At 53.5% G+C, this 14,626-nt stretch overlaps 8 protein-coding genes across 8 annotated transcripts; 4 read left to right on the top strand and 4 right to left on the bottom strand.

Moving 5' to 3' along the window:
* Nucleotides 1–369: 369 nt before the first annotated feature.
* Nucleotides 370–1,906, top strand: ASPVEDRAFT_46983 (pepsin-like aspartic protease). Its single transcript, XM_040813674.1, has one exon. The coding sequence runs from the start codon at nt 442–444 to the stop codon at nt 1,777–1,779; it is 1,338 nt and encodes a 445-aa protein (XP_040673531.1). The 5' UTR covers nt 370–441; the 3' UTR covers nt 1,780–1,906.
* Nucleotides 1,842–3,094, bottom strand: ASPVEDRAFT_877960 (Zn(II)2Cys6 transcription factor domain-containing protein; the record flags this gene model as incomplete). Its single annotated transcript, XM_040818165.1, has 3 exons — nt 1,842–2,419; nt 2,504–2,980; nt 3,029–3,094. 3 exons carry the CDS (start codon nt 3,092–3,094, stop codon nt 1,904–1,906), a joined length of 1,059 nt encoding a protein of 352 aa, XP_040673530.1. The 3' UTR covers nt 1,842–1,903.
* A 319-nt stretch (nt 3,095–3,413) lies between these two features.
* On the top strand, nt 3,414–4,345 carry ASPVEDRAFT_155542 (RTA1 domain-containing protein; the record flags this gene model as incomplete). Its single annotated transcript, XM_040808469.1, has 2 exons — nt 3,414–3,618; nt 3,687–4,345. The coding sequence occupies exons 1-2, from the start codon at nt 3,447–3,449 to the stop codon at nt 4,343–4,345; spliced, it is 831 nt and encodes a 276-aa protein (XP_040673529.1). The 5' UTR covers nt 3,414–3,446.
* Nucleotides 4,346–4,497: 152 nt separating this feature from the next.
* ASPVEDRAFT_33956 (putative oxalate decarboxylase) lies at nt 4,498–6,179 on the bottom strand (the record flags this gene model as incomplete). Its single annotated transcript, XM_040810807.1, has 7 exons — nt 4,498–4,646; nt 4,694–5,198; nt 5,244–5,364; nt 5,408–5,475; nt 5,523–5,694; nt 5,741–5,846; nt 5,897–6,179. The coding sequence occupies 7 exons, from the start codon at nt 6,177–6,179 to the stop codon at nt 4,498–4,500; spliced, it is 1,404 nt and encodes a 467-aa protein (XP_040673528.1).
* A 1,668-nt stretch (nt 6,180–7,847) lies between these two features.
* Nucleotides 7,848–9,126, top strand: ASPVEDRAFT_143452 (uncharacterized protein; the record flags this gene model as incomplete). Its single annotated transcript, XM_040807915.1, has 5 exons — nt 7,848–8,107; nt 8,157–8,193; nt 8,239–8,291; nt 8,349–8,586; nt 8,635–9,126. 5 exons carry the CDS (start codon nt 7,848–7,850, stop codon nt 9,124–9,126), a joined length of 1,080 nt encoding a protein of 359 aa, XP_040673527.1.
* A 990-nt stretch (nt 9,127–10,116) lies between these two features.
* ASPVEDRAFT_374287 (uncharacterized protein) lies at nt 10,117–10,654 on the bottom strand. Its single transcript, XM_040811466.1, has one exon. It carries the CDS (start codon nt 10,497–10,499, stop codon nt 10,200–10,202), a length of 300 nt encoding a protein of 99 aa, XP_040673526.1. The 5' UTR covers nt 10,500–10,654; the 3' UTR covers nt 10,117–10,199.
* On the bottom strand, nt 10,540–12,561 carry ASPVEDRAFT_89005 (carotenoid oxygenase family protein; the record flags this gene model as incomplete). Its single annotated transcript, XM_040818476.1, has 6 exons — nt 10,540–11,245; nt 11,301–11,410; nt 11,482–11,793; nt 11,928–12,023; nt 12,080–12,344; nt 12,413–12,561. The coding sequence occupies 6 exons, from the start codon at nt 12,559–12,561 to the stop codon at nt 10,540–10,542; spliced, it is 1,638 nt and encodes a 545-aa protein (XP_040673525.1).
* Nucleotides 12,562–13,489: 928 nt separating this feature from the next.
* Nucleotides 13,490–14,300, top strand: ASPVEDRAFT_33953 (uncharacterized protein; the record flags this gene model as incomplete). Its single annotated transcript, XM_040810806.1, has 2 exons — nt 13,490–13,900; nt 13,923–14,300. The coding sequence occupies 2 exons, from the start codon at nt 13,490–13,492 to the stop codon at nt 14,298–14,300; spliced, it is 789 nt and encodes a 262-aa protein (XP_040673524.1).
* Nucleotides 14,301–14,626: the final 326 nt, after the last annotated feature.

Below are 14,626 nucleotides of genomic sequence, written 5' to 3'. Positions count from 1 at the left end.
TGAATTCCACCTCCACAAACCCACACACGAAGCGAGTGACCAGTGGGCACAGCCTGGTGGATTGTCCAGGGCTGAACGGACCCCTTTCTCCACCTCCCGATCAAGGATTTCTTGAGACTGTCAGTGTCAACGGAACAAGCAGAGTACTATTCAGTATTGTCAATATTGGAACAATCGACAGGCTACAATGATAATCAAGGCAAGTAAAGCCTCACACCATCTGGCTCGCTGTCCAGGATCCTGTACAGCCTCATCCGCGCCCAATCGGGCATTCGGCCCCCACTGCGGGCTTATTCGCCCAGAAATTGATCCCAACACTGCCCGGCCAAGATAATGGGGCTGAATCCCTGGAGCCTGGTGATATTTAACGCCGGGACCCCGTGTTTTCGCTGCTTCTTCCCTTCCCACATTTAGCTCCCAACACCACCCTCCTCTATCAAAATGCTTCGCGCACTCGTCGCGGCGCAGCTGCTGGCCAGCGCAGTTGCTCTGCACCGCCCGCACGACCTCAGAATCCGCCAGAACACTAAGCCATACACCATCGACCTGAACGCGACGCAATACGGCCTCCGCTACGAGGCGGCCGTCACGTTCGGCAGCCAGACCCTCAGCCTCACCGTGGACACCGGCAGCAGCGACGTCTTCGTCGCAGAAGACGACTTCCAGTGTGTCGGCCCGTCGGCCTTTGGGGATCCGGACGAATTGAACGACCTCGATCAGTCTTCCTGCGGCTATGCCAGCGGCGGCTACTCCACGGACCGGGAGAGCGACAGCTTCGAGGTCATCGACGACGAGGCCTTCCAAGCCACCTACGGCGCTGGCAGCGCCCGCGGCCTCATGGCGACCCAAGACATCTCCCTGGGCGACGCCACCGTCCAGGACCAGCGCTTCGGGCTGGTGAACTGGTCGACGCCCATGGGCTTCGGCTCCAGCGGCATTCTAGGGCTCGCATATGCCCCCCTAACCTCTGCCACCGAGCTTAACGGCACGCTCGACTACGACAACCTCTCGGCCCAGGGCGAGATCCAGAGTTACACGCCCTTTGTTATGAACCTGGCCAACGAGAGCGTCATCGAGCCCTTCTTCTCGCTTGCCCTCGAGCGCATCCCGGCCAACGAGGCCAGCGGCGACGGCGGCGTCATGGTCCTGGGCGGCCTGCCTGATATCGAACTGGCCGGCGACTGGGCTGTTGTCCCAGCTGAGCCCTACGAGGGATATCGGACGGATAAGAACGGCAACAAGATACGCTCATACTGGGCCACCACCATGCAGGCTCTGACCTACGGCGACGACGGCGAGTACACAACGCCCTACCAAACCATCGTCGACTCGGGCTCGCCACAGACCATGGTCCCTCTGGAAGTCGCGGATGGGTTCAACAGCCTCTTCGACCCCCCGGCCGTCTGGTCTGAAGTGTCGCAGGGCTACATCGTCGACTGTGAGGCCGAGGTGCCTTCCTTGTCCATGAAAATCGGCGGGATCACATTCGATATCAACCGCGACGACCTGATTTTGCAGCAGGATTCCGCCGGGTATATCTGCCAGTCGGCCATCACTCGCGCGATGGACATGCCGGGGGATGCTGAGGCCGATGCGCGCCAGCTGCACCTGCTCGGCGTGAGCTTCCTGAGGAACGTCGTGGCGGAGTTCAACTGGGGGAACTCGACGATGCGCTTTGCGGCCAGACAGGACAGTGCTGCGTCGTCGCTGGAGATGCTGGGGAGTGGTCGTTTCGTGGTTCTTGTTGCAATGGTTGTGTTGTTCCAGGGCTTCTTTTAATGATATAGAGTGTCGATTTATATTTGCATGTATTGCTTGAGGGCATGCCATGATACCAGACTAGACCTGTTATGATAGAATGACGTTTAATTCATTAATCTATTTAATACCATATACACCCTTGCTATGTATCCTGACATAAAGCATCATTCGGCCAGGCCATCCACTCCTCCCACTCCTCTCCCAGGCATCTCCCAATCTCCTGAATCAAAAACTTCCCCGAGTCGGCAAACAGCCACGATTCTCTAAAGCGATGCACCAGCACCGCATAATGCGCCAGGATCACCAGCGCCTCCGGCCTGCCCTGCCCCAGGAGGTCGCTGAACTCCAGCTTGACCAGCATCGGCCAGGTGATGACCCCATTGATCGCGCCAAGGTGCTTCTGTGCTTCACTGTCAGGGATGTCCGCCACGTTCGTGCAGGTCTGTAGCGTCTCTATAGCCTGCCGGTAGATTACCGTGAGTTCGTTCCCTAGGTTTGCTGCGACTACCAAGTCCAAGAGCTTCTCGTATCCAGCCCCCAGCGGGCCGCCTCGCTTGTAGAGCGACCCGCCGATGTCGAACGCGGGTTTGAGGGTCGAGTCGTTTAGCAATTGCCAGGCCTGGCCGATGATAGTGTGCGAGCCATGGTGGAGGCGCAGCTAGTGCGCGAACCGGGGGATGAAGGCGTCGAGGTTGCTTTCGCGGTAGATGAGGGTATCGCAGAGCATGTGGATGCCAAGGACACATGAGAAGAGGAAGAGCGGCAGGCAATTCTCCTCGGTAACTTCTGGGTTTTTCTCGTTGAAGATGGCCAGGGCGTGGGTCTGCAGTTGCGCGGCATGGAAGTGGTAGAACTCCCGACGCGCTGGACGCTGTGTACTTAGATGGAGAGAGCTGAAGGCCAGCAGCTCATTGACGAGGTAAGGGGTTGTTATGGACTGGGAAAGCAGCTCAGCGAGCCACGGTACTGACCCGGTTGGGTCGAAAGTGTCGTGTATCTTCGTGCAGAAATTGTGGAAGAGCTCAACGTGTAGCATATTCACCGGCTGGTCACTGAAGGACGCACTTCCTGCAGAAGCCGAACTGAGAGGCGTCTCAGGCGTCGGAGAGACTGTCAATGGAGGCACTGCAGTCGCATTCGAATTCAGCGTCCGAGTCCCATACCCGCAGTCGCGCTCTGCGCTGATGCAGTTGGAGCAGACTGGCCGTTTCTCGTCGCACTGGATGGTTAGCTGGGAAAACAATACGGACAGAAGCAGAAGGCCTACTTTGACATGACGCCGCTTGCATTCGAGGCAGCCGTTGCGCGACTTTCTATGGGCTCTTCGGGGCATTTCAAGTACGCGTATTCGGCTGTAGGACAGCGGGCGAGAGCAGAATATTATTAGCCAGCCGGTGCCAGTGTAGTCTGCAGATAAAGCAACTAAGAATAGCAGACGGATGGAGAATTCCGAGGGCGAATGAAGGCGAGAAAAGTCCGCGTATGCACAGACCACCGACCCAGAGTTGAGGCCCCGGGGGTTTCCGTTTTGGGAATCCCACGAATTCTCTATACGCGTATAGAACTACCCACTTGCGCAGATATCTATAAGTATCGTGTTCATATCTGTTTGACATCTGTTCAATCTCTGTCTCAATTCTGTCTCAATCCGTCTCAATCAGTCTCAATTCAATCAATATTTTAACATGGCCAAGCTCGAACCCTACCGCGGCGACTACTACCTCTGGGAATACATCCCTTCGCTCCCTGCATCGATCATTTTCCTTATTCTCTTCCTCGGTGCAACAGCCTTTCACAGCTGGAAAGCATGGACAACACGAGCTCGCTTCTGCATCCCCTTCTGCATCGGAGGTTTATGTACGTCCCAGCCCATCTAGCCCACCTCCAGACATCACCCACATTCAGAACACTGACATATCCTCCAGTCGAAATAATCGGCTACGGCGGACGCGCAGACTGCACTAACAAGACCAGCGAGCTCGGTCCGTACATCATCCAGAGCGTCTTCATCCTCCTCGGCCCCGTCCTCTTCGCCGCGTCCATCTACATGTTCCTAGCGCGTCTTATGTGCGCCGTCGGTGGCGAAAAGCACTCCCTTATCCGAGTCCGCTGGCTCACAAAGGTCTTTGTCTCCGGCGATATTGTCTCTTTTATCGTCCAGGGCAGCGGCGCAGGTATGATGGCCATGGACGGGATGGCGGATTCCGCCAAGGGAATTGTGATTGGGGGCTTGATGGTGCAGATTATCGTGTTTGGGTTTTTCATCATCACGTCGGTTGTATTCGAGAGGCGAATGAGGGCTGCAGGGGGGTCTGAGTGTGGGCAGGAAGCATGGCAGGCGCATCTGTATCCGCTGTACGCGGTGAGTGCGCTGATCATGGTGCGTTCGATATTCCGTGTCATTGAGTATGCGATGGGGCAGAAGGGGTATTTGCTGAGCCATGAGTGGACTATGTATGTGTTTGATTCTGTTCTTATGTTGGGTGTTATGGTGATCTGGGGCTGGTGGCATCCGGGGACAATCAGGAGACAGCGCCAGGGGTCTCAGCTGTTCAGTATGGGGAGTTCTCAGAGTAAGGCTTGATTCTGTTGTGCTACAAGATGTTGTTCGAAATCAAATAGTGGCATTAGTTCATAGAATAAATATACTGTGATTATTGGATATATTCAGTGGCCATATCCTGAACAATTGGCAGCGATGATATCAGTACCCAAGTATGTATAGTTCTTGCTTCCTCAACCCTGCGTGCTGTTGCTGTTACTCGGCCCAGACACGATATACTGCTTGTCCGACTTCAGCTTGTCAAGGTCCTTGTCGGCCAAGTTGAGCGTATCGCCGACAATCGCCTTGGGTGTTGAGCCCAGCCACTGGCCCAATGCGATATCTATTCAGTTAGCAGATAGATCTAGCCAGACAGGATATATAACATACCGCTAAAAGCATCCGCCTGCAGCACCTCCACGAACACGAGATCCTCGTCTCCCGTGTTCTCAACATAGTGACTGTGAGACTTGGGAAAGTATCCGACATCGCCCGGGTGGAAGTCAAATGTAGTCGCGGTATTAGGCGCCTCGAGCAGCGTTGCCCTTCCCTGGCCCCGGATGAAGAAGCTCCATTCGTCACTAGACGGGTGCCAGTGGATTTCACGCATCGCACCGGGTTTCACGGTGACTACGGCTGCAGCGAAGTTGCTTGCTATGGGGAAGGTCTGCGGGTCAACGATCTTGACGCTCCCGCCGGCAACGTTGTGCGCTGGTTGCTCTGAGAAGTGGTATGAGTAGGACTCTGCGAGAGGGACTGGGCCAGCTGCAGTGCTGACGTTCTGGTCTGCGATATTCTCCGGTGCGGGCGTTCCAGGGAAGATGAAGAGCTCGCCGTCGGGGATGTCGTCGAAGGACGAGGTGGGGAGGTCGAAGTTCTTGCTCAGGACAGATTTCTAATCTGTCAGTGAATATAAATCGAACGGGAAAAGGAGTCTCACCGGGTTATGTGCGAATATCTCGGACGCCAGGAAGGTGTTGTCTTCAGAGAAGGACCCGTCGTCGAAGACGAGCAGGAACTCAACACCACCTTCAAGAGCTTGGATGGAATGGGGCACGCCACTGAGTCGGTCAGCTTATTCCTTGACCATGGCAGAGAACTTACGGAGGGAAGAACCAGACGTCGCCCTCGGTCACGTCGTCGATGAAGGTCTGGCCGTCTTCGTTTACAGCCTGGGTCGTTAATACGCAATACAAGCATCAGACAGATGAGAATATACCTGGATCCTGCATGATCCGTTGAGCACAAGACTCCATTCACCTGCCAAGTGCCAATGCAGCTCACGATATGCGTTCTCCTCCAGACGCATATCAACGCCAGCCATCTTGGTAGCGTCAGGCATCACGACGATGTTCTCTTGTCTGGACCACCCAGCACTGTCAAGGCCTAGTCTGTTTGTCATTAGCATCAGTCAAACGACAGGAGCTGTCATCCTACTTGGCCTTGCTCAGTGACATGGGCCAGTTGGCATTGATAGTCTGGCCATGGTCTGTGCCAGGGGGTGCTAGCTTGTCACTGTTCTGGCGGTCAATTTCCGGGTTTCCTAGAATCGTGAGCTGCATGCTGACATAGAAGAACATCAAGAGGTCTTACGTGGGCCAGGGTCAGTGCCACCCAGTGATCCACGGATTGGTTGCGGGTTCTCAGTCTTTGAAAAGTCCAGGTAGACACCGAGGTCCTCATCGTCCTTCTGACCCGGGACAGGTGTATAATGGATTTCAGCGCTCGAGTCCGGTATCTTATTGTCAGGCGAGTATCCGAGGAGATCCTGCGAACCTCGTAACGGAGGGTTGTCTCCTTGCCGCTTAGGAAGCGTGGGTGCTCCCTGGGCAGCGGTCAAGAGTGCAAGTACAGCAAAGGCAAGAGTAGACTTCATGGTGGCAGGGGATGCTCTTGAGGATGATAATCAGTATTTTGGACGTCACCGAGGCCCTATATATATACTTGTCCCTCTGCCCGGATGAGGGGAAGCAGCAGGTCACCCTCTTCTTCGAGCCGATGGCTCCTCGGACGGCCGTGAGGAGAACCCAGCCTGAGGAATGGGACTAACCTGGAAGATGGCATCATGACCGCATGCCGTTTCTATTCGGGGATAGCAGTAATGCCTGTTGCCTGGAGGAATCAAGCATATCAGCTCATCCCGTGTGGATCAGCATGGCCCTAACATGGCGAATTGGGCTAAGGGACAAGAACCAGCGTATAGGACGTTGTGTCAGGCGCACAGATTTGCAAAGCCCAAGCTTTAGCCAAGGAAGTCAAGCCATGGAGGACCCATTAAGCCCTCAAGGCTGGATCCCCTCATGCGGAGAACAGTCCGGCCCGTTACTCTGCAGAAGACCCCTGTCGAATTCGGCCGGCGATTACACCGGCGTTGTTCTGCGGCAGGCCGTGAGAAATCCCATAGGGCCAGACTGCCCTCCACTGGCAGGGCTCCCCTCACGGCCAGTCTTACTGGTCTATTGATGAGGTTGTCTCCAACGGTGCTGCGGGAGGAGTGGGATATTCCCCCGAGATGCGCAAAAATAGCATCATCCCATGGGCAGAATATAGAGGTCCCCGCACGGGCAATCAGACTAAGCAATGAGCAGTATGCCGGCTTTTCCGGAGGCAGCTTACTGCAGATTATTGAGGGCATCGTGACTGGAGGCGATCAGTCGATAGACCTCTACAGGCCCACTCTAGGCAGCTGGATTCTGCAGTTGCCAAAATATGGCTTAGACTGATCATGTCTCAGCCCTGTGCTCGCCATATCAGTCGAAAACAACGAATAGTCGAGCAAAAGTCGAAACTGGGTAAAAGGCACGCCCAGCCTGATCCATTTCAGGGCTTCGAATACACCAGTCCAACGGTCTATGTCATACAGAGCCTGCAGAGTGCACACTCAACAGTCATCCCCGTGAATATTGCACTGGGAGACTGTTATATCATTATATCGGTCGGCTATGTCTGCGCTGATTGTTAGAATCCTGGTCAAACCGGTCGGTGCAGCTGCACTCCTTGCAGAAATCAGCAATGAATATATAAATTTCGCCTTTGCCTCTCTCACGCACAGAGAAGAGTTAACTGAGCTACAGTTTTAATGGGTTTAATTTTAATTCTAATTCGTACCGAGTACTGTCGTTGAATATACAGGGACCAAGCCCTACACATTCGACTGCTGGGCAGAATATGTATGCAGTTCCGCCATGTTAATACGAACAATCCGCAACAAGAAAGCTCCCAGAAGAAGCGGTCAGACTCAACCGAGAACGGCCTGAGAATGGCCCTGGGCGCAGGCTCATCCAGGGGCATCCGCCCTTTGGTCCAGGGGGCCCAGTGTGGCGGTGTCCCTGATTGGCATTCCAGCTGCACGCAGCCAGTCCATGTGGGCCTGTTTGCAGTCTGATTGGGTCAGAGGCTCTAAAATTGGACGATCTTCGCCTCTGAATTTGTCTGATCTGAATTGGTTTGATTTGGTTTGAGTTTGTGCTTGCCTGTCTCCTTCTCGGTCGGAATCGCCAACTGACGAAATTCAGTGCCAGAGCCTCTGGCAACACCTGCTGAAATGGCCTTCGACTGCTACTGCGCCATCTGCGGCGTGGGCTTCTCTGGAATGCGCATTGGCTCGCCCTCCGATGCCACCGCCGCGCGCCGACAGCAGTATGTCGAGAGCATCTCTCGCTCGCTGGACGCGAGACATAGCCCTTTAGCTCCCCAAGATGAGTCGATATACAGCTACGACCCGCGCTTGGTCGATCGGGGCAGTGTCGCCTGGACGTCTGAGGTGCACTGTCTCGGGGTGCACGATGTCCAGGGCAAGACCAAGTAGGCAATCCCAGCATGCGAGCAACTTGGCAGATCTGACTGCATTTAGAGCGTTCATTTCCGGGCCTGGATACTACGCAGATGCCGTATGTTCGTTCCTTTCTTATTCATGCAGCGACTGACCGCGACAGGGCGAGCTGGCTGTCAAGATGGGACAGCGTGCAAGGCGAACATACTTCAACTGGTGACAGCCCTCGCTCCGTGGTATCAGACTCAATCTAATGTGTTTTCTCTCATAAAGCTACGGCTTTGGGACAGACGACGCCCCTGGCCCAGTGGTGCCCTTCCACTGGTGCTGTTTCGAGATCCTCCTCCGCTCTCTGACCGGCTCTGATGATCCTAAAAACGCCAATCTGGACGTCCTGTACGATGCCATGATGAGCCTGTGCAACGTATCGGGGTCTGCGCTGCGCCTTGCATACGGCGACCATGTTGCGCATGCTCAAGGGCAGTACTGGCAGTGTCTCCCGGGGGCAGAGGTAGGCATCATACTCACCAGTGTCTTCTAATCAAGCTGACTCTTGCAGTACTCCGTGCGGCATCCTACAGACACAGCCAGCTTTGACGAGCTCGCGCGGAGGCAGATCAAGACCACAAGCAGACTCCACGCACCTCCAAAGCACTTTGATATCGGCAGTCGACAGCCCAGAAACCCATTCGGCGCGCTGCCTGCTGAGCTGGTCTACCAAATCTGCTCCTTTCTTCCAGGCCAGTCGCTCAAGTCTCTCATCCAGGCCTCTGCCTTCGTCCACCTCCTCACCCAAGACGACTACTTCTGGAGATGCTTCATTCAGTCGGACATGCCGTGGCTCTGGGAGAAGCAGGTGTTGCGCCAGTCAGATACGGACCTGAACCACAAGCAGGTCTATATCTGGCTGGATGCAATCACCGCTCCAAAGCACGGCCTGGAAGACGCGGCCTTGATGGGCATTGCCAACCGTCGACGCATCTGGAATGCTTGCGACGAGCTGTCTCGGAACTACAAGGCATTGTCCGTCAATCGAGTAACTTGCCCATAAATCTGGCTTCGATCTCGCACTGGCTCATTAACCACGCTCCTGGTGGACAGCATTGCCCGAAATTCCCACGTTAAACACGACCTCACTCGAATAGACCATTTACGGCGTTTACATATTGCGTGCATATAATACTGGTGTTTTGTGCTTCTTTCGACTTCTCCCCAGTTCAACTGGCAAATTTGGGATCACTCCAGGCTCAAACGATATAAAATCAGCCCGTTCTAGGGACAAACAGGTGTTACTGGCGTATTCTTTATACAATTCGGTTTCTGGACCTCATTTCGATCTGTCATTCCTCAACTGGCCTCGTCCGATATAGACTATACAAGCGCCCATCATGGAACTACACTATAGATCTTGAAGATATACACGTTCATGGTTTTCAATTTATGCATGGTACAACACTGTAACAGCTTTATCATCGATTCACCTCCAATATTAACGGTGACGGTGACGGTGACGTGAATAGCATCTTACCATTCAATAAAAGCCCACAATTCAGGTTTCAAGATTGGGTTTCATCTCAGTCTACCGCAGTCAACAATGCCTGGTGTTGCACAGAATGAAAGGCCTTTCAGCGTCCATTCACCCTGATGTGGAGCCAACTATCCACAGCACAGTGAATGAACAGGCATGCTGCAGGAGCTATTCACTTGGCTCCCAATAGACTGCGTGCATTAAATAAGAAGGGGACCTGCACCCAGCTCAATAATCAAACACAATAGCCCCGGTGAGTGATAACACCCACAAAGAAGTAATTAATGCAAGCTCGGGTGAGCACCCAGGTGCGTGCACGGAGTACTCGGGGAGTAATCCCCGTTGAGTCCGGGAGTAACCGGGACAAAGCCCCTAATTGTTCCCTGACAATGACTCAGTAGCCTTCAGCGCCTTGCACACCGCCTGAATAAAAAATGCAATGCCAAGCCAACCCTGTCGCTTTATCCTCTAATTCCAGTTCAACCTCCAAAGTAACCGGACTTTATTATACATTGTCATTGGTTTTCAACTTCCAGTCTACGCAGCATCTAATAGCATATCATTATTTGCAAACATGAGGCCACGACCTCAATTTTCTAATACAAGGTACCCTCTGTAGCCATGTCAGAACTCCAACAGCCCCTGTATCTTAGCTCTATAGCTGTTCCATCGTGTATCGAGTACGCAACTAGCTCGTTCCGGGCCTTGCCCCTAACAAGTATATAATAAGAAATTCCTATAAAAACTATCTTCTCCGGCATCCTTGGAGAGTCAGGTGCATTATTGGCCAATAGTTCGGAAGGGATTGTCGATCGTCCTTGATCCGACCCTGTCCGGCACTCCGAGAGCCTGGCAAGTAAAAACAATAGTGGAATGATACACAGCATCTTTGCCATCCCGGCTTTCCCTTGACCGCTCGTGAGGAGACGCAGCCAGCTACCTACCGGCTTCGATGAAAGTACCGTGGAACCCGATACCGTACACCTGCGGCATATCCGCTCTTGCAATCTCCTTCATCGTTTGGCCATCAAGGACAACCAGGACGCTCTTAGTGCCATCCCGGTTGCAGACAATCGTCAGGACAACTCCATCGTCCTCCTCTGTCGACCCGGGCCGCTCAACGAAGATAGGTTCGCAGGGGCAGCTGTCGCCATCGGTAGGGTGCAAATGTACGACCTTGCCCGTTTTCCAATCAGCCTTGACCAGGTGCCCAAGGAACGCGCGTGACGCCACCCCGACGCCATTACCAAGTCGCCCAACGGGGATCTGCGTCCCCGGGCTGTCGCCGCCGAGATCAGACGCTCCCCACACGTATCTGTACCCGGGAACCGAGGATCGGTCCTTGCGGATGCGTGGGAGTTCGAGGTCGCAGGAGATCGACTGGCGGACAGTGCCGCGGCGGATCTCCGTAGGATCAAGCGTGCCATAGACATCCTCGAGCTCATATCGGACCAGCGTTCCGTTGCTAAACGCGGTGAGCGGGTCAAGGATGTTGGACATGCTGTACTCGAATACCGGAACGTGTTTTGTGGAGTAGCTGCAGATGTCTACGTGGACCGTCACTTTGCCGTTGGCGTCTTTGAAGTCATAGGCATTGGCCATGTGGAAATACAGGAAGCCAGGAATGCGGTAGGTAGCGACACTAGAGGCCATCAGTCTCTGTCTGTTCCGCGGAAATGGAAGGTGTCAAGACTCACTGCTTGCCGGAATCCTTATCAATGAGGTAGAATTCAGTATCTCCCTTCTGATCAATGTTCCACATCTCCGCCATAGACGTGCTGCTCTTGGTAGGATCCAATGCAATAGGCTAATTTTCGAGCAGGAGCCAAACATGTCAGTGATTCTATATACCCAGTAAACTGGACAGGGGATACATACCTGTCGGACAAAGACCACATACTGCTGCGAGACCCCGATATGGTGGATATACGTTGCCCCACGGAAAATCGGCGTTTTCCAGAGAAGCTTCGACGGTCTAGATGTGGTGTCGATGCCAAACACGTATGTTGTGCCAGTTTTGTCAATGACATAGTTGTACTGCGTGCCACGCTTGCGGTCCTTGCCCTGATGCGCACAGATTCCAGCTCCCTGTAGCGCTTCGTCAATTACAGCGTAGGTGAACAGCCGCTTGGGCTCGAGGCTTTTTGCATCGCAGACTTGGAGCATGTTGAAGTCGGTGCCGATGATAAGCTGCATTGAATGATGTTAGCGCACGGGATAGTACCCTATAAACAGCTTTGTGCGGCCTGTTAGAGTCATGCCTCTTCAGTTTCAGGATTGGCTGCGGGCTTTCCGCGGGAAAGAGGATTTCCGTCATCACGGACTGCATACCCTCTGCGCGGGGTGATGTTAATGTTGACGGCATCTGGCGGGAGGAACGCCTCAAATGCTTCATCGGATGACTGGGTAAATACCGATTGCTAAGAAACTCGTAAGCAACAGTGGTCACAATGCCTCACCGTGGGGTTCCCCTCACCTGAGCGCCCAGACGTGTGGAACAGGGGTCAATCGGGCCGAGTGTTTGGTTAGGGCTGGCGCCGATGGTCGGACTGTCGAACTTTCCTATCTGCTTGACACGCTCAAGAACGCCTTTGGTGGTGCTTCTGCTCATGTAGTGCACCTTGCCGTTCTCAATGCGGAACTTATGCAGCGTGTTGAGGCCATCGAACCAGTGCTGCAGAACGACAGGCTTGGTAGACCCATCGTCGGAGGTAGGGATGATGTACTGGCCACAACCAACTCTGGTGTGGACAACAAAAGAGTTCAATCAACAGTGCTTGCAAAGGGCAAATAGAAATGCCCAACATACCTGACCAGGCTACCATGCACCCAGCTCGGCAGGTATCCCTGGACGGGGCATTCAACCTCGGTCGTGGTCTCGGGCGTGTCTTGCAAGTATGGGGGGAGGTACTTGCGGTCCTCGGCAGGACTAAACTCGGTGCGGAAGCCTTCAGCCATCTTGACACAATTAAGGGATCTTGCAATAAAGGCTGTGAAGTTGGTAGAAGCTCTGTGGAATGGAAGGCTCATTCTTCTTCTACTCAATGTACTTATACCTGGTAAGGCCCAGTGACGTTGCTACGAATCCGACTGGCGGGGCAGGATCGGATAGCCCTTGGTACAGCACAAAATCTTTATATCTTGTCGAATTAGGAATACGTGGCGAATTTAGTATACTCCAAAATTTTCATGAGGACTGATATATGGAGGTTAGTACTCTTCATAATAAACTTATGAAATTGTTTCGTCCAGTAAGCGGCATTAGTTTACTAAATATGATAAGCGGATACGGAGTACAGAGGTTGCAGGAGTCCCCGCAGCGTGGAGCGTATGCTTTCCTTGTCACCGAAGGATTCATTGGAATCTGCGCAAAAAGTGGACAAGGGGAGTTCGTATGATCAAGGGACCTTTTGTGGGGAGGGGCCGGAAGAATGGACGGGCGTTGCTATACGGTTACTGCCCGCTGTATCCCCGGCCTTTGTAAGTGATCATGTTTGAGAGTTTTCTGATTTCCGCCGCCAGAATCACCACATAGGCCCATCGGAAGAACCTAGAAATCCTTTCCATTAATATTGTCACCCATAAATGAGACATCCTTTCAGATGAGGTGCTGAAGTCCGGGGAAAGTACAGAATACCTGTTCTGGGGTCATGCCAAGGTGAGGAGAGGCGTCTGTGTAACTGGACAGACCTATCTTTTAGTGGTCGTTATGGGTTTATGGTGCAGGCTCTCATTAGACGCCGTCCGTAAATCAATCAACAGTTCCTGCAGACGAGTCCACACAGGGTATATATACCTGCCTACGGTTGTCATCGAGGCATGGGTAGTCTGCCATGCGACTTCACCTCTAATCATCCTCATCTCCACACAGGTTAATCTGTCCGACATGGCTCGATGTGGCAGCATCGTACCGCTTATCATTAACGGCAAGGATGTCCTCACCAACGATCACTTCCCTGTCACGTCGCCAGGGACAGGCAAGCATCTACACGACTCTTCAAACGCTACCGTGGCAGAAGCCCTGGACGCCATTGGCGCCGCGTCCACAGCTTTTGAAACCTGGAAAGACAGCACGCCGCAGCAGCGCCGAGACATATTCCTTAAAGCTGCTGACATCCTTGAAAGGCGTACTGCCGAGCTGGTCGAGTATGAAGTCCAGGAAACTGGCGCCGATGCAGGATGGGCGAGCTTTAATGTATCCGCTGCAAAGGGATATCTCCTCGACGCTGCTGGGAAAACGGCGAGCGGCGAGGGCCGTGTACCGATCACGCAGGATCCCGCTCACGGGGCGCTGATTGTCAAGGAGCCCTACGGTGTAGTACTGGCCTTGGCCCCATGGTAAGTACATTAACAAGTACGCCGTAATCCTGACGGACGTGCAACCATCCATGAGAATCTACCACGAGGAGTCCTTTGGGCCGGCGGTTTCGTTGATCCCCTACGAGAACGACGACGAAGCGCTGCGGATCGCCAACGACACAGACTATGGGTTGTCGTCAGCGATCTTCACACGCGACCTGCGCAAGGCCATCCGGCTTGCGAAGCGCATCGAGACTGGGGCTGTCCATATCAACAACATGACCGTTCACGATGAGGTGGTTTTGCCACACGGAGGTGCCAAGTCTAGCGGGTTTGGCAGGTTCAATACTGGGTTGGAGGAGTGGTTGCGCATCAAGAATATTACCTTCGACACCTAGTGCACTTACATGATCAAAGTATCCGGGCAACAGCCAGCTGTCTGTTGCGCCACTGCCAAGGCGGTTAGTAAGAATCCATGCTATGGTTAATATAGTGCGTCTTATATTCTATGTGCGGAGGATGTACCAGTGCCTGATAGTGATGTTCATAAGTTGACGTAGAAGGGTCCAGACATCGGTCCAACCGACAGCCTGAGATGGGATTGACAATGAAGCCTCAGTAGTGGTGATGTCGAGTAAGCCGAACGTATTGAAGATCTAGTACCCTAAGCCATAGTCTTTGCCGGTGACAATTCCGAGACCTCAATCTCATTACTTTTACCTAA

The sequence above is a fragment of the Aspergillus versicolor genome (assembly GCF_001890125.1).
Source record: "Aspergillus versicolor CBS 583.65 unplaced genomic scaffold ASPVEscaffold_14, whole genome shotgun sequence".
Classification (NCBI taxonomy): domain Eukaryota; kingdom Fungi; phylum Ascomycota; class Eurotiomycetes; order Eurotiales; family Aspergillaceae; genus Aspergillus; species Aspergillus versicolor.
This window is presented reverse-complemented; position numbering and strand designations above follow the sequence as displayed.

Excerpts from the sequence above, each read along its gene's own strand:
- ASPVEDRAFT_46983 (XM_040813674.1), top strand. The coding sequence starts at position 442 with ATGCTTCGCGCACTCGTCGCGGCGCAGCTGCTGGCCAGCGCAGTTGCT.
- ASPVEDRAFT_374287 (XM_040811466.1), bottom strand. The coding sequence starts at position 10,499 with ATGGCAAAGATGCTGTGTATCATTCCACTATTGTTTTTACTTGCCAGG.